Source organism: Taurulus bubalis, assembly GCF_910589615.1.
Source record: "Taurulus bubalis genome assembly, chromosome: 11".
Classification (NCBI taxonomy): Eukaryota; Metazoa; Chordata; class Actinopteri; order Perciformes; family Cottidae; genus Taurulus; species Taurulus bubalis.
This window is the reverse complement of record NC_136599.1, coordinates 23,540,819-23,564,383: the sequence shown is the minus strand read 5'-3', so window position 1 is coordinate 23,564,383 and position 23,565 is coordinate 23,540,819. Positions and strand designations below refer to the sequence as shown.

The following is a 23,565-nucleotide window of genomic DNA, read 5'->3' as shown; positions in this document are numbered from 1 at the left end:
ACGGGAACAACGCACACTGAAGGGGAAATGAAAGGTTATAAGTCACAACACATTATTGTCCTCACACAAACTGGAATCGGGTGTATCGATCTGTTTTGCTCTCGCAGTGGACAAAGGTCTCTGAAGTGTGCGGAGAGGCAATGGTGTGCGTGTCTGTCTGCATATAGGGACCCCAGTAAAGAGGATTGAACAGGCCAACAGAGGTAGTTGACCTCTTCATTACATATGGTGAGGTAACTATGTTGGCTCTGCTCATGGTAGATGACATATGATGACTAGTCTTTGCTCTGGTACATTTTTTTATTTTGATAGGAAATCCTGCATTTTTCATTATAATGACACAGAACATGGGACAAGGGCCTCATTTTTACATTCTGATGTTGTGCTTCCTGCACACAAGTCAATTTCCTCTTGTGGCAGCTCCACTAAGGACCGATTTATATCAGCACTGCTATTACCAGGAAAGAAAAGACAAATATGTTCACTGGTCGGGACTACTTCCACACTAAGCGATGCCTCCTTTACTCCCAATCCACATTCATCTGCACCAGGTGCTTTATGGCAGGAAATCAGCCAAAGTCAACGTGCCCTGAGCCCCCCCACTCTGATATTTGCACATTGCACAACTGATTGAAGAAAGGGGAGCTGTGTGTGTGTCAATGTCTCAACAGGTGATTCTCAGCTCGAGGACAGCAAACTTCCAATGGAAAAGAAAAGGCTCCTAGTAATAATTTCATATTAGTATATGATATTGGTTGTCAGTCTACATACACACACACACACACACACACACACACACACACACACACATTTAATTGTTAATATGTCACTGTCCAGTCCTTCGCCGTCTCTGCCTGTCTTCAGTCTCCAAGATTGTCAAACTGACTTTATAACTAAGGATATCTCAAACAGGCAAACAACCAATAATCTGGATTTTCCTGCTGCTTCTTATCGGGCAGATTTTAGTTTTCTTCTTCTAAAACTAGAGACCCTCTTCTGATCGGTTCACACCAGCCTTGACTAAAATGCCCCATGCCGACATGCTCGCATCAAGCCCATCTTCAAACTCGGCCTCAATTTTGATCTCAACTTAAGAGTCAGACATACACACACCTGGCAAAGTATTTAAAACCGCTCCAGTCTGCGTCTCCAGGAGCACATTATGACTCACGCACAGGGTGAAAACTTTAGCAGCGGCGCTGTTGTGGCTGTTATTAACCCCGTTTACCTCCTGACATGTAGCTAAACTGAAGAAGGCTGCAGAGTTGACTCATGCCATTTTAAAGACGGCTGACGCTGTGCACTAATAACAGTGCTTGCTTCTGAATAATGCCTCTACTGCAGGTTTAAGGCAGAAAACACAGACCAACGCAGTATTAGCATAATCTGCTTATATTGAAGACAAACGGCAGCACATGGTTGAATATCAGTGGATGGCAACTTGCTTAATGATGTGAAACAGCAATCATACCATTTCCTTATGAATAAGTCATTCATTTGAATCTTATTACAGTTTGGTTGTTTGTATTATTATCGTGCATAGGATTATGCATGACACGATGCTTGTGAGGCTTTCGAGACAGAATGAAAAAACGTTCGGCGCCAAACAAACAATGTCTTATTTCCAATTTTTTTGTAAATTTCCAGAACTCAATTTGCACGTCAGTGCATTTTTTTTTAACTGTTGTTTTTATCACGAGGATGCGAATATTACTCAGCGATAAAGCAAATAACAATTTTAGTGAAACGTTAGTGTTTAACAATGTCATGTTGACTATATCAACATGCAATATTGTTGACGCAAAAGGACAAGACAAGAATGTAGTCTAATACAATAAAAACCTTTCCAAATAAGATTTAGTTTGTTTAAATGGAGAAGCTCAGTTTCCTGTAACTTACTTGCTAAATGTAAAGTGAACAATGACGACAGCAGGGCTGGTGAGAAAGAAAGCAGGTGATGTCCTGACAAGACCAGACTGACAAGATGTTTCTGAAGAAACAACTAAAATGCCCAGACGTTTAGTACAGCTTGACTAAATATGATTAAACACACAATGTTTCTGCCCACAAGGCACAATGACAGAGAGGGACATGCTGTTTGTTCATTCTTCATAAGGAAGAGAAATACAAGACTTTCCCAGAACTAACGTTCATTTACTGAAACAGTGTGTGTTTGATTTAATTATGGACAACAATATGTAGCTTGGAAGGACTAAGCGTTTAAGGAAAAAATAAAAGAAAGGGAGACAATCAGTGAGAGAGAGAGGTAAAGTTAATGAAGGTAATCTAATTAGGAAGATGTATCTGTCCTGCTCCTCTTTGTCAGACGCTCTTAACTGATGACCCTCTGAACGACGGCTGCAGCCACCATTAGCGTGTGCGCGTTCTACGGTCTCTGCATATGTGGAAGTAATGTGCATGCACGTGATGTGTGGGTGTGCGTGCAGTGTGCTGCAGCATCTGGGTGTTTCTGCACAGAGCAACCCCCCCAAAATACATGAATAAAGGGGGTTCCCTCGTGTCAGAGGCGGAGAAGGAACGGTTACTCACTCGGGCAAGTCGGAGAAGTAGCAGAACATGAGGCGGCGAACGTGATAGGGCAGCCAGCAGACCACGAAGGCAATGATCACCGCTCCTGAACACAACAGGGAGAGAGACAGAGGAAGGCTGTAGGTCTGCAGATACGGAGCAAAACGAAACACATAGAAACATACAGAAAGTGAACATTTGCAAAATTGTGCGCGGCAGATTTTTTTATGTGAATGTTTCAGAATCGGCTTGAACAAAAACTATAGTGTAGATTTGTGCTGAGAACGCAAGGACGGACAGAATAAGGACATTCTTATTATTATTATTAAGTGTTTTATGGAAAATACAAAGAATTAATGAGCCGCCGTGCAATCGTGCTCAGCGAACCATGAGACAAATGTTGATGAATTGCTCCAGCACATCAACAGGGTAATTATTGTATACGTGTGAAAACACTCAATATTCAAGATTTTTTTTTTTTTTACTCCGTACAATGAAAAACTAGTTCCTCCTTCCACACAGAATTACAATTCATCAGCCATTTACACTCATATGTACAAGTTCAACCTCTAACATGCTACTAAATAAAATAACACCTTAACCATGTTACTAAATCAGACAAAACTAAGACCCGACCAGCAAATTGGTAACATTAAAAGTTTGCAAAATTAGCAGTTCCTGTCAGCAATGTCTCCATGGATGTACAGACATCCAACTATAACCAGTTTGCTTCAAAGCAGAAGAAAACCTCAAACTGAATCTAATTATATAAGTCACGTATGTGCGCTCAGATTTGTCTGACGTGTTAGTCAAAGAAGAAGGCGTGTGATTTTTGACACAAATTACATCAATTGGGTTGCTCTGGGTTCTAAAGTGTTATCCGCCACGATCTGTGTGCCATTAGACTCCCTTTAACCCGAGTCTAAACTAAAGCCGGGTGAATGTTAATGGTCGTCATCATCTATCTGCATCGTGGAAATCTTTCTCCTTTGTTGTCTGTTTGACAGCAATCTCCAGTATGATCTTTGATATTGTTGCCAGATATCAGACCGTGGACTCAAACTCTTTGGAGACGTCGGATTCTGGACCGAGACAATTAATACTGAAGGAAACACGAGATATGATCTGAACCTTTTTATATTTTTCCTAAATGGTTTCTTAGAGGATTAATGGAGGTCCTACCGCCACTGAGCATAGTGACCTTCAATGCCCGGTGTGTCTTGTCAGTGTTCTGATTTGAGTTTTGAATCTGTAAAGAAGATATGAATGTTATATCACTCAAACAGAACCTGATTATATACAACAATCTAAACACATCAAAAATAGTACAAAACAAGCATCAGAGAGGAAATTAACCTGTTTCAATATATATATATATATATATATATATATATATATAATAATTTTCTATAATTTCTAATTTGGAATTTCTTTCTGGGTTCTCTTTCATCTACAGTACCATACTCTTGTAATTGGTCGGCAAGGCGGTATTTTATTTTCAGGATTGGAAACTAACTGGACATTGATTTAATATAAATACATTGATCTTCATATTGACAGGAACTTCCTCAGTGTTCAGTAGAAACTTTGACCTGTAGAAATACTTTGCCTATAACTGACTGGAAAGATCGCTTTGCATATAACCGTGCATCGGGTTCTCCCGGACGCCAAACTCTCTGCTCGAAATGTGTTAATTTTCTTCTATTGTCGCCATAAACTTGGCCATGCTATGGTTACGATGGAGTCAGAGGCACCTTAAGATCTTTTTCTCTTTAAGGGATTCCTTAAATGTAAGCCCAAGTCAAAGAGAAAACCTGAAATACTGAACATCTTAAGGAAACCTTAAGTGTGTTCTGTGCAGCTGATTTTATTTCAAGGAAACCTTAACTCAAACTTTAAGGTGGATCATAACTTAAAGTTGTTTTGTGCAACCGGCCACTGAGACTTTGGAAAAACACTTTTTCAGGTTGCAGACTCAGCAAACAACCAAACTTGGCCAGTCATCTCCACTGCCGCAGGCTCAAGTTTAATGAAGACAGAGGCTCTAAATAAATAAACTGCTTCCTGGCCAGAGCCTTAAAACCCCGACCCAGGAAATATCCAAAGGGAATCTACAATGTCGTTAAAACCATGAGATATGTTTAGTCTAGTTTGGATGGAACCAGTCCGCCAGACAGAGAGAGCATGGAACATTTAAACAAAGTCTCTTAGAGAATTGATATACTTATATTGATTTCACCACATAAAGATTAGTTTATGATGATGCACTTATTGATCCTCAATGCCACTTTGACCTGCTGTAAAGTATTTGGCTCGACCAATATATTTGTAAAAAAAATATCTAATAAGTATATGTATAATGTTAATATTAATATAATAGTTTTATGTTAAAGTGATATATTTATATTAATCATATAGCATATTTATACAATTTCATATAACATATATGATCTACTCTCTCGCCCACGACGTCGCCATCGCCTCGGACTGATGTTTTTTTTCAATTCAGTTAGCTGAATTGTCAAAGGTTACCTCTCAAGGTAACCTCATTAAGAACATCAATGTATAGGTAGAGTAAAGGAATGCTTCAATACCCAGATGCTCCAGGACGGAGACAGTTCGATTAATGCGTGTGTGTCTTTGCGTGACACAAATTCAGTCCATCAATAAGTCAGCGGCAGCCAGACATCTTGTTTGACCAGAGTCTACTCCAGCGTGGCAGCTCTGTCCTCAGCGCTCTGCCCATCACCATTTGTCATTGTCAGTCGGTCCTTAGACACGCTCACACTCACACACACCCACACACACACACCTGGACTCACTCAGCCATTTATAAGACAGTCATTCTGAAACCTTGGGAATCAACTCACCCTTTTTTTTCTATTCTTATGACGTGGTACCATGATTCATACAGTGGCGGGCCGTCAGAGCCAGCTAAGCCTTCTCTGCTGGCCTAAACAGAATCACAAAGTTATAGCTATTTTATAATTACATTTTGTAATATTTTCTTTTTTTTATAATTAAAAGTTATATCTATTTTATAATTGAATTGTTTTTCACAAATACACTACATGTATTATAAATATTTTTTCCTATTTGCTTATTTTCTCATTGCTCAGCTCCTGTCTGTCGTGTTCCTCAGCTTCTGGTTGCGATCTGCGATTCAAACTTGGAGAAGAAGAAGCAGCTGCAGTTGCAGACTTTCCCTGTGGACATTGTATAACACTTGGACCTGCTGTCCTCCCAGCCCTGCGATGCCGCACCCAGCTGTTAAACAGCTGATCCACTGAACCCCAGGTAGAAAATCCATGGCACGCCACTGGATTCATATAAACGCTGGTGATGACTGAAACTGTTTTACCTTTGTTGTTCCAAAATGAACATAGATATTTTAAAATCAAATGAAATTAAAAAGAAATTGAAAAGTCCATTTACGGATTTGAGTAAGGCCAATGAGTTCAACTATATTAACAGAAGTGAAACCATTTCCAGGGCAAAAAGGAACAGGATTGATTGAACATTTTGGGAAATTTGCTTATTGGCTTTCATTCTGTATGTTTTCATGTATATATGTTTGATTGAAGTCCTATGCTTCGGGGACTTTTTGGGGTTTTACTATTTTAAAAGATGTAGTAAGAGTCTGCTGTCAGATCGTTACTTTCATAGATTTGTAAATGTGTTACATTTCCTTGTCTTCTTCATTTCACTTCAATGTAAAGTTTAAATTTAGGAAGGACATTCACAACAGTTTACAGGCTTTACACCTTTATATTAAAATGTGATCAACAGTGGACCTCCAAATGTCTTCTGGTCCACTGCTGGATGGTTGCACCAGTACTCACTCACTCACTCACACTCACACACACACGTTAACTAAGGTACATTCATTTCCTGAATAGGTACCCTAACCGCCACTTGCCTAATCTATACACTAACCTTAACCAATTACCTCAAAATCAGCTTCTGAGCCTCTTTCTCGTCAATGTCTCAGTCAGCTTTCATAACGGATGCGTACAGAACGTGGAGCACATGACAGTGAGGATTAGTCAGTCTCTACATTACATCTGTGTGATAAAGATGGCAATCGCAGTGAGAGTATGAGAAATCATTTCCAGAATCCTCTTTCCATAATTGAAATTGCATGGCAACATCAATCTAATCCGATTGACGCCGAAGTGCAACACAGCTCCTTGTGCATTAGGATAGGTTTCAGCATCGACTGCTGTGACCGGGAGGATAAGAGACGGCTCTGGACGCTTCTGGCCACCACACTCATTTTGACCCATTTGAGCTTTCCATTCAATCATTGTGATATGCAGACATGGTTCACAACAATGACAGCAGGGCCATTATGGAAAGACGCTACACATTTCATTACAAGCCCATAATGAAATGCCAGAAATGTCACGCTGAGCTCTGTGAGAGTTTATCACATGTGCCGTTGATTAAACAAGAGCTGTAATACGGAGATGTGCATTCGTAGGGACTCTCACAGCTGAGCAGAAACAGTATTCACATCATATTCATTAGGAAAACCGCTAATTAAAACCAGGTGTGCAAGCTGATTGCTCAGGTGCATCAATTAGGCCGATTATGCAACTGAGATTATGAAACTTCCTGTTCAATTAGACAACTAAAGCATAGCCATACTACTTACTAGTATATATGCATGCACTTATTGTTATAGTACATTGTTTCAGCAGTTAGTTAAAAAAGGAAAATCAATGCTAAGACGAAATGGTACAATAATACGTGCAACGTTCTATCAAATTGCGATTTTTGTTGTTGTTGTTCTTAGTTGTTTTTTTCCAGCTGTCAGAACTCGTCCAAGTGTTTGAATCGTGGGAGATAAGTATCCATCAACAAAATCAGAAATCAAGTGTGTCAATCATGTACATGTGAACACACACATACTAAAAATCCTATTTGGCATGGATGGATTTTGGACACGTCTCCAGTCACGCTAGTGACTCTGAGGCTGCACGGGAAAATCCAGAACCATGGAAGCGCATACAATAAATGGTTAACCATTAACTAAAAAGCAGCTTGAAGTATATTTGGCTCTATTTAATACAACAATAGATACCATCATATAGTAAAACCTGTTTGCAAGTGAAATAATATTAAAAAATGTCGCGATTTTATTAGGTACCTGCTTACGGTGAGCATCAGGAAGTTCTTCTCTACACAGAAGTAATTGTGAGTACACCATGATGTGGTTTCTATTTGTGCTTTGGTGTTTATATTTATATTGACAGTATTCAACATAACACCAGGACGGACGGTTTTCAGACCTGATCATCCACTTGGACGAGAATGATTATGACTGCACAAAAGAAGACAACAACGAGGGAATCAAAGAAAGTCCCTTTTATTTTTATATATATATATATATATATATATATATATATATATATATATATATATATATATATATATATGTGGATATAATGTAACTGACTGTCTAGAACAGAGGCGGGGCATTTTAATCCGGCCCGCCGAGTACTATAATTATTATAACATTAAAAAAAAAAATTATAGTAAAGACCGCTGTAGCGCTTCTCCGTTCCCAAGTTCAGTTTCCCGAAGCACGATGACCACGATGACCACAACAGACCAGCGTTGATGTTTCTTCATGATTATTTATTGCGCACGTGTGTGTGTTCTGCTGCAGCAGAACACACACACTGTAATGCTGTAATGCCTTCTGCTGCGCACACGGCTCTGCTGCAGAAGAACACACACGAAAAGCCTAAAAGAGCGCTGTGCAATAAATAAGCATGAAGAAACATCAACGCTGGTCTGTTGTGGTCATCGTGCTTTGGGAAAATCAAGTCGGGAACAGAGAGGCGTTACAGCAGTTGTTCTGCTGCCTGCCATGTTCTGCTGAACTAGAGCGACACACAACACTTGCTGTGCTGCGCTGGTCAATTCCACCCCTCCCCCACTGATCCCACAGACAAGGGCGACACTTTTTTATTTTTTTATTACCGTAATGTACCGCAAACCACTGAAAAGCTCCACTTCTTAGCGGTCAGAATCCTTTTTAATTATGTCGTAAAGCGTTAACTTTAGAAGACTTACGGTAATATGAATCACTTTCTGTCGCTGGAGACAGGGTTTGTACTACAACAGTTTTAGAGTTGTAAAATGAACTGACAGCTGCATGCAGAGTATTTTTCCTCAGTATAACTAACATAACTAACCACATTCCACCCTGCGCTCATGTCACGTGACATATAGGGTTCTGTCTGTCAGCCTCCTGCCATCCTCCTGCATTGATCCCTTCTGTCACAATGAGTGGACCCAAGAAAAGACAAGTCGACAGTGAGTGCAGAGTCTTTAATGAGCGGACTGCTAAGTATTTTTTCACCGAAGTACGATCAGAGGCAGTATGTCTTATTTGCCAAGAAACCATTGCAGTATTCAAAGAATACAATATTAGCCGCCACTTTTCCGCCAAGCATGCTAACTATGCTAGCCAACAGTCAACGACAGAACGGGCGGCTACTGCTAAGAGGTTGGCAGCCAATTTAAAGAGTCAGCAAAAAAAAATTCTCCGCCAAACTGCTATACAAGAATCAAGCACCAAGCCAAGTTTTTTGCTAGCATTCAAATTAGCAAAAGCCAGCAAGCCTTTCTCTGAAGGAGAGTTTTTGAAAGAATGTATGGTAGAAACAGCAGGTCTCTTATGTCCAGAGAGCAAAAACAAATTTGAAAAATTGAGTTTATCACACAGAACAGTGACTCGGCGTGTAGAACAAATTGATGAAGATTTAACCAGCGAGTTGAACAAAAAACCTGAGTCATTTACGTTATATTCTCACACCGCCCCCTGCCGGCCTCGCAGTCGTCCAGTGTAGAGCCACGGGTCTCACACCGCCCAGCACCCCCTGTGGCGGACCACAGGCTCCCCACCTTCCCTTTGGCTCCAATAATCTGTTTTACCAGATACTCATACTCTCATGTGGTCTGCATTTGGGTCCGCAACATTGTCCTCCCGTGACAGGTTCACACAAACACTCTCCATCCATCTGATACTGGCCCGGCCCGTCTGTCAATTTTTTTTATTCAATGTGGCCCCTGAGCCAAAAAGTTTGCCCACCCCTGGTCTAGAGCCTAAGTGCTAAAACAATTCATTACTACTTCAACAATTACAAAATATCCAGATAAATGTTAATAATCACCCCAATCTGTCAGCATGCTTTCCACTGTGCATTTTGCTAAAAAGTGGGGCAGATAAAAGCATTTTTTAATAAGAATCGTGCACATTTTGATACAAGCATGAAATTTGGTGGAGTTGTTCTCCAGAGGTATTTGGTCAAATCTGCCGGATTGGCCATTCAAAAATCCAAGATGGCAGCTATTTATCAAGATGGCCACCAATTGGGTCTCCAAAAATTAGTTTTCTTCATAAAACTGTTGGTATTTCCCCGATTTGAATGATCTTGGTGTCTATTCATATGTGTCTAAGTACTCTGGAGTACTAAGTACTTTATTAGACTTCTTACATTTTTTTCTTACTACATTTTAAGAATTTTGAACAATTTTGATGATTTAGAAAAGAAAATCTAAGTTATTGATGTGCCAGTGTGGCACCCTGGACATTTTAATGGCTACAATTATTTGAAAAATTGTTATTGTATTAGTTTGTGTTATTACCTTGCCCCCCGCCACCACTATTTTCTGGTTATTATCATTTCAAACACTTTATGTGACTTTTAAACTTACCTACATTCACCTAAAGTAGCTGCAGGGTGATAATTTTTTGCCAATAGCAAGTGCTAGTAGCGTTTTTTGGCATGACTGGCGCTGTAATTCTTGTCTAAGACCAAGTTAGACCAGCGGACTTCAGCGGACTTAGTAGAGATGGCTGCACTGAGATCTTTGGGAACTCTTCTACAGGACAGCGGTTGGACCAGTGCCCTTGTGGCAGAAGTGGCATCTTCTGGTACAGCAGAGTCCTTTCTGTCTGCATTAAGTGTTACCAGGTCAAGAAATGTTTATCAGATCACAGCCTGTACCAACTAATAAAGGAAGCATTCCTTGACCACTGCTCTTCTGAGACTGATATTAGATCTTACCTTCGAAGACTGGTGTGAACAACAGAAGCTAGCAAGTCCACAGTTCAAGTTCTGGAGTCTGGTGCTGGACATGGAACTCACCATTTTCACCCTGATCCGCTCATTCAGAGAAGGAAACTTTAACTTGTATCGTGAAGCTCTTTCAGAACTAGTTTCTTACTTCTTTGCGAACAATAATGTCAACTATTGACGATGGGTCCTAATTCACCTTTGAGATATGATGTCCCTGGAGCATCAACATCCAGAAGAAGGCCAAGGAGTTTCACAAGGGTAACTTTGTCATTCACAAATCCAGAAGAGAGTTCTCTGCACTGGCAATTGACCAAGCCCATGAGCAAAACAATGCAGTTATCACAGGAGATGGTGGAGCAATTGGATTAACAGAAGATCCTGTAGCACTTCGCAAATTAATGGTAGCTGGACCTGAAGTGAATCGTCTTGTTGCTGAATATGAAACTATGTCCGGTGAAGATGCCACAAACAGTAGCAGACATCATGAGCAGACACAGTGTGCTCAGAGATCTTTCTTTTTAAAGGGGAAAGCACTCATTGTTGTGTGACAAGAGATGAGCAACCCTTTCCAAGAGGAGTCAGCTGACCTAATAGCGCTTGGCACAACATTTTTTGCTGATCCCATTCATGCCAAAATGGGCAAAGCGGGGCAAAGAGCAGTTACGGTCATTCATGAACGAGCTACAGAATGCTAACAAATCGACATTCTACCATCCAATTAAGAAGAACCCAGTTTTTTCAAACAAGTCTTTCAAGAAGCTGGGGAAATTCCAAAGAGAAGATACTGAAAGATGAGTGTAATCTGTTCTCATGACTCTTGATCTCATGCCAGAGTAGGCAGTGTGATTTGCAAGAATTCTTCATGCATGAGAACCAGACATTTCCTGCATCACTTAGTGACAGTGGCAAACTTCATACATGTCAGAAGTCTCAACTGGTTGAAATTCGTCAAGCACAAGTGAGCATGCCAGATAGAGAACCATTAGGAGATGCAATCATCATAGATGGCTCAGCACTCATAAATGCATTACCTCCACGCACCTCCAAGACATTTAATGCATATGCCAGAGAAGATATCATCAAGAAGGTGGAATCCAATGGTGCCAAGTACAAAAGGGTGGATGTGGTGTTTGATGTGTACAATAAGTCAAGTCTGAAAGCAGAAGCCAGGTCAAATCGTGGGCAGGGAATGAGAAGAAGGGTCTCAGGAATCAGCAAGACACCAAATAACTGGAGGAGTTTTCTTCCAGATGACTACAACAAGACCGAGCTGTTTCACTTCCTAGCAGATAAGATATGTGATGCACAGACGACAAGTACAATTATTGTCACAAAAGGAGAAGATGTCATTAGCAATACAAGGAAATGCCTGGATGCTATGTCCCCATGCTCTCATGAGGAATCAGACACCCACATATTTGTACATGCCAGGGATGCAGCAATGGAAGGCATCAAGTCCCTCATTATCAAGGCTAATAACACTGCTATCCTTGTCATAGCAATATCTATACTGCCATCCTTACAGGCCATTGGTCTTGAGAGTATGTAGATTGTGTTTGGCCAAGGAGCCAGTTTTCGATGGATTCCAGTCCATGAAGTAATAGCTGCAATTGGGACAGACAAAGCCAGTGGATTACCATACTTTCATGCATTCACAGGCTGTGACAATGTGTCTGCATCTCATGGGAAAGGAAAGAAGACAGCATGGCAAAGATGGCATATCTGTGATGACGTTTCTGAAACATTCACCAAACTCAGCCAGAATCCAACATCAATTAGTGACCTGGACCTGCAACAGTTAGCAGTTACTGGTGTGGATGAAGCAGACTTGATCTCTTTGCCCGCAGACAAAAGCCCTACAACTCGATTCCACCAACTCAGGCAGCCCTGAGAGAACATGCAAAGCGCGATGCTTATCAAGCTCGGATCATGTCAGGAACTGGCCAAGTGTTCCTGTAAGAAAAGTTGCCATGGGAGGTGCAAGTGCTTTTCAAGTGCAGTTGCATATGTGAGCAGTAGCAGTTGGAAGATGAATGCGCCCGATGACCATACCTTTGTGTGGAGTTACTGCAGACATTCAGATCGAAATGGTACCCCTGAACAGTGACATTGACATGAATGTACCAAAATCTTTTGCTACATATTAGTTTTAGGCTAAGTCCTCAGCAATTGTAAGTCAAATTGCATTTAAAGAACTGAAAAATGATTAAAAAAAATAAATGTTCATGCATTCGTTGCATTTGGTTCTAATCACTTTATGGCAACTACACAATTGTTGATTTTCATATCACTTTAGTATCAAGTGCTGTACAATAAATAGTTTCCGTCCAGATTGACTAGTCTAGCAATGTTTAAGTTAATATGTTATAGAGTTACAGGTTTTTGTTTGCCATCCTATCTGACTAGATTAGTCTGGCAATGTTACACATTTACCTTAATATCAAATGTATTATTTTTAGATTAATTAAGTGTCCAGTGCCACAGTTTGTTTTGTTCAGTTTGATATCATATAGTTGTAATGTTCAATTTGAACATAGTTGAAGGAAATTATTTTAATAAAAGAGTTGAATTGAATCAATTAACATAACTTAACTTATATTCGTTAATTTTTCAACTAAATGTCCAGTTACATCAGCACATTCATTATTCTAGTGTTATAGTTTTGGATAATTATTAAAGGATATTTTATTACCTATAAATAGACACCAAGATCATTTAAATCAAGGAAATACAAACAGTTTTATGAAGAAAACTAAACATTTGGAGACCCAATGAGTATCGCTCTCACTTTAGGTGAAAGTAGGTAGGTTTAAAAGTCACACAAAGCATTTTAAATAATAATAACCAGAAAATAAGTGGCAGGGGGCAAGGTAACAACACAAACTAATACAATAACAATTTTACAAATAATTAGGCTTGTTCGTTAGAGCTACGCCTCGCCTGGAATCCAAACGAGAGCAGACGGCAGCATGAAGCGTTGTCAATAAACTGCGATCACTTACTGTCAGATCTAAGAGCCAATCAGCTCTCTGATGTGGCGACAGCCAGGCGTCTCCCATCATGCACTGGGCCAGGTAGTCGGGGGAGAGCTACTGCGGCACCTGGCTCTGAAATCGACGGCCGGCTTGATCTCGTGAGAGTATTGTTGACCACGTGTGCATGATGTCAGAGCAAGTCGGGACCAAGCCAGACACAAATCTAACCGGCATGCATTGCGCGCCGATCGCCGGCGATCGATTCTGATCAGAACTGGCTCATCTCGAACGAGCCTAATGTAGCCATTAAAATGTCCAGGGTGCCACACTGGCACATCAATAACTTAGATTTTCTTTTCTAAATCATCAAAATTGTTCAAAATTCAGTACATTTTTTGTCAAGTCTAATAAAGTAACATATTTAGCTCCAGAGTACTTAGAAACATATGAATAGACACAAAGATCATTCAAATGGAGGAAATACCAACAGTTTTATGAAGAAAACTAATTTTTGAAGACCCAATTGGCAGCCATCTTGAAAAATAGCCGCTATCTTGGATTTTTGAATGGCCAATCGGGCAGATTTGACCAAAAACCTCTGGAGAACAACTCCACCAAATGTCATGCTTGTATCAAAATTTGCACGATTATTCTACTATCTGCCCCACTAAAATCTTGCGAAGTAGCTAATGCTTGTCGATTATTTGTTATCTATATAATATAGCAATAGTGTGTGGTTATTTCATAAAACCTTTCCATGTATATGTAGTAGTATGTATGTATGTAAGCCACAAGCGTACCGACGGCCGTGCACTGTGGGTAATATACCGATATACAGCTCCACTTCAAAATACCCAAACTTTTTCAGCAATTATGCCTCATTTCAGCAATTATGCCTCTGTGTTCTTTTGGAGTAATCATAATATGTTTTTAATATCCGTGGATTTCTTGGCATCAAATATTGAATGAGATTAAGTCTTGTAGTAAAACTGCTTGTCAGGGGATTGTCGCAATTATCGCTTGGCATTTAACAATTACTTCTGAACATTGTAGCTGATGATTTGAGTCAAAATTAGAACGGGGGGTTGGCAGTTAGATCTGTGTAATGTTTCGGCCAAATGTGAAAATGGTTTTACGCAAAAATAAATCTGCATTTTAAATAATAGTGTTGGTTGGTTTGATGTACCACTACATCACTGACTAGATAACAGTGAGGGATACGGAGCATTTACTCAGCGTGAGTGAGTGAAGCTCAGATCACTGACACCATGATGATCTAATGTATTAATCTTTGTGCATATACAGTATGTGCAATCTGGAGCAGCAGCTAAACCCTTTCCACCATCAAGCAAAGGGGACTGGGATACTGGGACTGGGTACCTCAGTTTATTGACACAGAAAGTGGGGAAATTGAGAAATTATGAAAGTTACTTAAGTACTGATACTGAAATGTAACTAGACATGGCTGTGGCTTCCTTTGGTACACTGAGCCCTTCTCTCTCTTTTCCCTATTTATCTGTATGCATTCTGCTTGGCATGCTCATAACTAGGCTTCTTCCCCGGAGTCTCTGTGCTTCTCGCCTCACAGGTCTCCGCGGATCGTGGTTATACATGAATACCTGCCGATTTGTTTCCTTGAGTTCGGCATTCTGACCTTTGCCATCTTAGATTTTGACTGTCTACACAACCCATGTTTACAATGTTTCCTGAGGTGATACATCAAGTGAGTTGTAGTTTCATTTTCTCATTGACAAGACTTTGTTTGCTCTAAGGCACTGGTGTCAAACTCAAGGCCCGGGGGCCGAATCCGGCCCGTCATTTTATGTGGCCCGCGACGGCTTGAAAGCCATGAAATCGTGGACCCGTTTTCAGTCTTGCGCGGAGCCGTTTTCAGTCGTTCACGGACCCGTTTTCAGTCTGTCACCGGCCTTTGCATGGCAAAAAAAAAAAAATCCTGTGCTTTTATTTTGAAGGGAATTTTCGAGAGACATTTTAATTTTTAGCTGAGCTGGGTGGAGGGCGCACGCCGAACAGCTGATCCACTGAATGTGGAGGTAGAAAATCCACGGCCCGCCACTGTACAGTTACAACCGGCCCCTTGAGGGCTACCATGATGCTGATGTGGCCCGGGGTGAAAATGAGTTTGACACCCCTGCTCTAAGGAATCACCCCTGATGGCCAATAGAAGGAATGCAAGTTCAAGGCACTTCCTCATTCATCACTTTTCAGAACAAGAGGTTGCTGTCCATGCAGATGTTTGGCATGAAGTTTAACTCTTTGACATGCTAATTCATCCTACTGACATCCTAACTGTTTTGCCCGTGGTGACCTTTGAAGGAGCAATAACCAGGGTTGGGAAGTGTTTTGTTTGTTTCAGAATATAAACTTCTGAATACATCAACCAATTTGTGCTTCATTGTCCTTCCAAAATATTATGTTGAAGTCTTGATTGTTGGTGTGTTATATTATATAGATAAATAAAAAAATAGCCATATCTCCTTCTGTATACGGCAATATGGAGGTACATGTATGCATGTTTGTGTGTAAAGTGGGAGCGTGTGCACTTACGGAGAACAAGAACCCCGTGGCGGAGCGACTGAGCCCGGTTGGGCTCCACGGTGACATTCAGCATGGTGGGATTTCCCCCGACGACACAGACGCGGTTTTCCTGCTCCGCCTCGCGGAACATCCGCAGCAGCTGATTGGCTATGACCCCGTTCAGAGCAGATATGGCCACCATGGGAACCACAAAGGACAGAAACGCGTTGACCTGTTCAGGGAGGAAAGACAGAAGGTAAAACATATCGAAGATTTGTTTTTATTTTCCAACATACAGATATAGATAGATAGATAGACATTTATACATACAAGTAAAGCAAGATTAATTCAATATAAAAATGGACAAAAATAGAACAGAATAATATTAAATTAACGAACAAAACAATAGTGCAAAGATGTAACCAAACAAACAACAGGGTAATTGTGTTATAGTTGAGTGATTGATTTGGCCAGAGGGGATTTATTATAAAGTCTTATTGCAGTGGGCAGTAAAGATCTCCTGTATCTATCTGATACAGTCTGTTGGAAAAGTGCTCCGTTGTCCCTGCAGTTGGCGGTGGAGAGGGTGGTCCGGGTTATCCAGAATGGATGATCATTTCTTCAGTGTCCTCCTCTCCACCACCTTCTCCAGACTGTCCAGTCAAGAACTCTCAGAGGTTGCGTAGCTGTCATTCCTCCTGAAGTCCACCACCATCTCTCTGGTCTTGGCCATGTTCAGAAGCAGGTGATTTCTACCGGCCCACTCCACAAGGTCCTCCACTACAGCCCTGTACTCCTCCTCCCGTCCATCCTTAATACACCCGACCACTGCAGAGTCCTGAGAGCGGTTCACTCAGCGCAATCAGCTGCTCAGTATTGCTTGAAATTTGTATTCCAGTGACAACTCCCAGTATATTATTCACCATAGGCCACCATTGTTAAAAAAAGAAATGTCAAGGTTCAATTGTGGGGAGAGCCAAGGACTGTGTCTGTTTTTTTAATTCAAGGTTTTTTCATAATGGGCTTGTCTCTCAGCAAAAACATTAGAAGATTGAGAGATGTTGTCCAGTGCAGGATGAGTAATGGAGGAAATATGATCAATTCCAGAGAGTAAACGATGCGTCCCGTCCACTGTGCGTGGATCTCCATTACAAAGAGGGAAAACGGAACAGAAAAGCCACTAGAAAATTTGAGAAAAACAAAGTTACGGGCCTTTGCCTGACCGTCACCTTAACAAAGTGTTAAAGAAAAAACTAAACAGAGGAGACTAGCACAGCGCCATCTTGCATATTTAGTGATAATTGTTGCAGATACATTTCTGTGGACTTACTTATCAACTATTTGGCTAATCATGTCAGCGATACTCACAAGAGGCCACAACAACAGAAAACCTAAGCTTTTTTTTTAATTTAGCTTTTTGAAGAAGTAGCGGAGAAGTATTGTCACTTAAAAAAGAAACATGTATTTATATGCAAATACAACTGCATATTACTTGAAAGCAACTGATTTATCCAATCATGAAAAATCTATTTGAAAATATTTAATAAGTGGTTGGGGACGAAAGGGCGAATCACTTGCACTCAAAATGAGAGCTGCAGTAAAAGCTAATTGTGTTGGCCACTTTTTGTGCTTTTCAACACCTTTTTGCAGCCACTGTAGTCCTCCTTTGATCAGATCAATTTAGCAGACATATGAACACATCAATAGTTTCCTCACTTTGTTGGAACGATGCAAACATTTTGACTTCCCACTCATTTTTTTTTCAAGCAATTCAAGAGTTCCATCAAGAAAACACTGGCGGAAATCACATTTTATGAGTGCTTTGATGAAATTCAGAATGGAAACTTTTGCTCAAACAATTTCCGTCACACTCAGCTGCGTCGCCGCTGGAACACAACAGAGGGTCGATAGCGGCGAAGATTAATGAGAGAGAAGAATGGAGCGAGAGCCGGGAGGGGGAGAAAAGAAAAGAAGAGGAGAGAGGAGGTGCTGCTACACATCTGTTATGACAGCTGACTTCTCAGTGTAGCTACCGTGTGACTGCGTGAGAGGATGCTGAGGAGAGAAAACGTGGATGGAAGTGAGCGGTGTTAAATTGTTTAGATATTTGCTTAATCGATGTAACTAACAGCTCTTCCATCAGTTCTTCCCTGCAGCATTCCCTCTACACGCACGCACACACACACACACACACGTTTTTTCCAAGGAATAATCACGGATGAAAAATGTTAATGGCTTTAACGAAGAGGCTGGCTGACTCCTGAGGGTCCCCTGCCTGCTAGACATTGTTGACTGATTAAAGCTGAAAAGGAGAACGCAGAAGAGACGCAGAGAGGCAAACCCCCGGCTTCGGAGTGAGGCGAAACCTCTGCTTGGGTGGAAATAAAAATAAAATAGAATAAAATAAAAACACAAGAAGCAAACATAAAAGCTGTCAGAGCTATTGAGGGTAATTGGGACTGAAGTGCAAGGAAATTGAGATATTATATCGGAGGGGAAAGTGTGACACAGAGCATACATTTTAACTATACATTTTGATGCATGTAGAAGGAAAATAAAAAGGGGTGTAAGGTGACACAAGCTTGAAATGAAAGTTGGAGGGCCACAAAGACAACAGGACTGACGTCCCCTTAGCTAACCGCTGCCAGAGCATCAACTGTGTGTACCGTAAAAGTCGGGTTACAAGCCGCTACTACCTTCGGTCAGTGTCCCCGTTAGCTCCCCGCTGTAGCCAGCTAGCGCTCCAGCTAGCGCTCCTGCTAGCTCTCCGCTAGCTCCCTGACAACCACCGAAGGTAGCGGGACCCGGCTCGACACCCGACTCGGGCAGAGGGGACGCGAGGAGCTAGTAGCAGCGCTAGCAGCAGCGCTAGTTAGCGCTGCTACAGAGATTTACGATTAGCGGTTGTTGCACTTGTCTTTCCTCTGGGATGTGACAGAGAGGCTGGCGGGTTCTCCACCCTGATAAGAGCGAGGTTCTTGTGCTATCTGTCGTTAACTTGCACTTGAGGCGCCGCCCCCTTTTCTGGCGACTGTCACCTGCGCGTCTGTGTTTTTTGAACTGCCTTCATCAGCGTGATCAAACTTTGACAAAACCATGGCTGCACTTAACAATCGCACTTTAGTTTGCCTTCTGTGGCTTTGTTTTATACTTTTCTGGAGAGACGCCCAAGCATTTCGCTTTTTATCTCCTATAGTCGGCAGGAGCTTCTTCAGCTGCGGCCTCCTGCATCAAGTGAACAGAATCCTGACTTTCATTTGTCGGTTACCAAGCCCGGGACCAGGACGCAGAGGCGGGGTCCGGGTCAGGTTCCCCTCCGCTATCATGGGGAATGTCCGCTCCTTGGCGAATAAGACGGATGAGCTGTCGGCCTACTTGAGGTATGATCGACAATTCCGCCTGCTGCGTTTGACGGAGACCTGGCTGTCAGACAGAATACCCATGTGAAAATGTTCACTCCACAGGTTGGACAGAGGCCCAGCAGAGACTGAGAAAAAACGGGGTGGAGGTGTCTGCCTTTACGTGAATGAACTGGTTGCGGTTAGCTGCCGACCGTACTATTTGCCTAGAGAGGTCTCTCACATGATTGTTCAGGTTGTCTATATTCCTCCATCTGGCCATGATGTGTTGGAACGAATGTATTGGGTTCATGCTATACGTTCAATAGCAACACCTAGTGGCGATCGTGTATAGCTGCACTGAAGAGGAAGTGAGCTAATAAGTAACAGGAAGTTCAGTTTGCCCATGAGGTCACAGAGAGGGAATCTCAGTTTACAATCCTTGCAATCCTTGGTTTAAAGTCCACAAATTCGGCCACATCAGTAAGTCATCTATTATTTACAGTTATATTAACATGTTTAGCTGAATATTTATTTTGTTGAATACAGTATTGTTTGATGTTCATTTACTGTCAACTACATATGGATGTGCTGTTGTGTAGTACTTACAAAGGCATGGGTTTGTGCTCTTTTTCAATTTTTCAAAATTATTACATATTTTCTACATTAAATTCTGCCAACTACAACAACTTGTCTATTCCTTGGAGAATACGGTGCTGGAGGATATGAATGTCAAGCTGGCTGGAAAGCTGAAGAATACGTTTCTGACAACAATCTTTAGCGAAGACAGTACATATGGTCTCCACAGAGACCATAGCCATAGCCAGAGTCACCCGTGACCTGCAAAGCTCCTCTCCAGACGTGCTGGTTATTATTAATGGGGATTTTAATCATTGCTTTCTCTCTGCCACCCTGCCCTCTTTAAAACAAATGGTGGCATGCCCTACAAGGGGCGATAACACTATTGATCTGTTTTATGTAAACATCAATGACAATTTTATTTCAAAGATGCTCCCCCTCTTGGACAATCGGACAATAATTACATTTTATTGACACCCAACTATTCTCCTTTAATCCGGAAGCTGGCGATGTATGTGTGTGGACGGAGGACCCATGTGAAACGTCAAGAGGTTGTTTTGATTGCACTGACTGGAGGATGACAAGGATCTGGACAGTATCTCTGACAAAGTCACCAGTTATATTAATTATTGTGTTGAGTCTATCATTCATTTAAATTTAAACTTTGTTATTCTGTTTAGGCCAGCAGAGAAGGCTTAGCAGGCCCTGATGGCCCACCACTGGTAGGCGTAAATATAAGGAAAGGGTTGAAGAACAGATGTCCAATAGTAACACAACGGGTCTTTGGAGCGGCATGGAATCTATTACTGATTGTGGGACCAGTAATCACAGTTTCTCTGGTGCTGGGATCAATGTAAATGAAGCAAACCAGTTCTTTGCAAGGTTTGATGAACCTGAGACCCATAGCCTTGACGTCTTCACACATAATGAAATGTTTTGAAAGGTTGTCGTGGGTCACTTGAGTAGATAGGTCTCAGTCTTCCAGGATCTCTTGCAGTTTGCATACTTGAAGGGTGTAGGGGTAGACGATGCACTACTTTTTATACCAGTCATTTTCAACCACTGTGCCGTGGGAAAATGTTCAATTTCACTTAAATCAGTCCCCAAAAATATTATTTAGTTGCCGCAAATAATTTTCCATTGTTGAGCGTCTGAGCTTGCAATATAATGGCTTGCCTGGTAATTAATTACTCTTCCATGCCAGTAGGTTGCGCAATAATTACCGACCATATGTACTGTATTATGCGACAATGTGACATTTGGTAACTTTTTGGGTTGTTGGTGTGCCGCAGGATTTTTTTATTGTAGAAAATGTACCAAAGACTGTGTCTGTTATTTTAATTCAAGTTTTTTTCATAATGGGCATGTCTCAGCAATAATATTAGAAGATTGTGTTTTCCAGCGCAGGATGAGTAATGGAGGAAATATGATCAATTCCAGAGATTTGCTAATTATTTGTGACATTTAAACTCTTTCAGGATTTGTATTTTCTTGTGGTGTTGGACATATTCCTTATACGAGTAGCAAAGCCATGTTGAGTGGCCTGTGCAGTGATGTCACGTGGGAGGATGTGTGCCTGTGTGCACTGTGGTGCTGTTGTGCGCATGCGCAGAATAAACGGTCAGTGTGAGTTCCCAGACCAAAGAGACGATGGTAGTCTGTCCTTTTTCTCCTGTGAATGCTAGCTACTAGGAGCTACTAGCTAACCACTTGGTGACTGTAATAACGGAGATAGCTGCAGGAATGTCTAACGCTACATGTGGAAATAATTTGTGACGCAGGCGACGGGTGCAGTGATCACTAACGTCAAGCGTACACACACACCAACAAAGGTCACATGCACATCCCTAACAAGACAGAGGTCCAACACAACACAATCATCCTTCTGGGGCTCTGACATTCCCTTACTTTTTCAATCACGTCCAAAAAAACATTGGGGGTCTTAGGAATGAACCATCATCCTGATTCTTTGATCGGGTCCCATCATACGCTAGATCAGGGGTGTCAAACTCATTTTAGTTAAGGGGCCACATGCTGCCCATTTTGATCTCAAGTTTTTTTTTTTTTCTCTGCAATTTGAACAATTATCTGGACTAGCCATGTTTGACACCCCTGCGCTAGATGCAACATCTCCACTGGCCTTGACCCATTACAGCTCACCTCTGGTTCCAATGTGTGTCTGTAAGTGGCGCTTTCTCAGTGACAATGTTTCAGTTCACCTTGAAAATAAACTATACTCTTCTCCAAGAATGTTGTTTATTGACTGCTGTGCTGCAAAATAGGAAAGCAACATAGATTTGCTGAAGGCACCGGTGATTGGACTGATGGACCTGAAGGAACAAGATGGAGCGAGGAGCGGAAGATAGCATATGTTGTATGTCATTTGAAAATTGGATGAACATGGGTCTAAATCAAAGTGAATAATATGTCCTGAATAACTTGGTATGATAGCACAAAGGCTGCTTACTAATTATGCTAGCTGGCAGTTACAAAGCTCGCTAAATGCTGTTCTAAATGCAGATGTGACCGGACCCCAAAGCTTGTATTATGACGTGTTATCCCCACAGCAGGAGCTCTGCTTACCTTTCGAGAGAGGGCAAGCTCAAATCGTGACCGGTGACCGGTGAGCCCCGGCGGCACCGGGCCGTCAGCGCTCTGCTGCCCGCCGAGAGCAGCCTGATCTTGGCAGGACTTTTTTAAATGATCCGCTGGCTCTGATTTCTCCGTAGCGGTTAAACATGAGATGTAATTCGGTTTAGAGCAGCGGTTCCCAAACTTTTTAGGCCACGCACCCCCTTCTACATCCCGACCGGGTTCACGCACCCCACAACCCCCCACACCTTAAAGAAAAACGCAACAGAGCCTATTTATAGCCGCATAAAATCGGACCAATGCGAGAACTGTTTGCTCGCGCGTGGCGTTTGTTACAAGATTTAGTCCGCTGTATACATTTCAGTTACACAAGGCGTCACTTTTAAAGAGCAATAAGGATGCCGAGGACACACGCACAGGCTCAGAGGCAGATTGCATTTCACATGTATTTACTTAAACACAGTAAGCCACGTAAAGAACAAAGAGTGGCACACGCATAGGCTCAGAAACAGATGTAAATAAAAAAGGAGGCTCCAGGGGTGCGTGCACCACACTTTGGGAATCCCTGGTGTAGAACCAACACATGAATGAGACTAAAATTGTTTTTGGCTGTTTTGTAACTCTTCCAATTTTGATCTAAAAAATGTAAGGGGCTTCTGACTTGCACTGGCATGCTTGGTGTTCAGGTGGTGGCGCAAATAAGAGGCTTCAGACAGCTGTTAGCCAGAGCCTCACTGCACAACACGCACTGTGGCTTCGGGCAATCTGCATCGCCAATCCAAGTGAAGCACAAACCCAGATAATTGTTTATTTGACTACGTAGATTCTAATGGAGGCACCGCTAGTTAATTCAGATTTTAGAATAAGAGATCAACGGTTGTAGGAACCATTATATTAATTTATAAAAACAGGTCATAG

At 41.6% G+C, this 23,565-nt stretch overlaps 1 protein-coding gene across 1 annotated transcript in view; it reads right to left on the bottom strand.

Moving 5' to 3' along the window:
* The window catches only part of ntsr1 (neurotensin receptor 1 (high affinity)), a gene marked incomplete at both ends in the record, with an annotated part of 47,032 nt that overhangs the window by 5,257 nt on the left and 18,210 nt on the right, over window positions 1–23,565 (bottom strand). Inside the window, 2 exons of the mRNA XM_079226438.1 lie at window positions 2,551–2,635; window positions 16,169–16,370. Coding sequence (XP_079082564.1) covers window positions 2,551–2,635; window positions 16,169–16,370 — 287 coding nt within the window. The remainder of the gene's footprint in view (window positions 1–2,550; window positions 2,636–16,168; window positions 16,371–23,565) is intronic.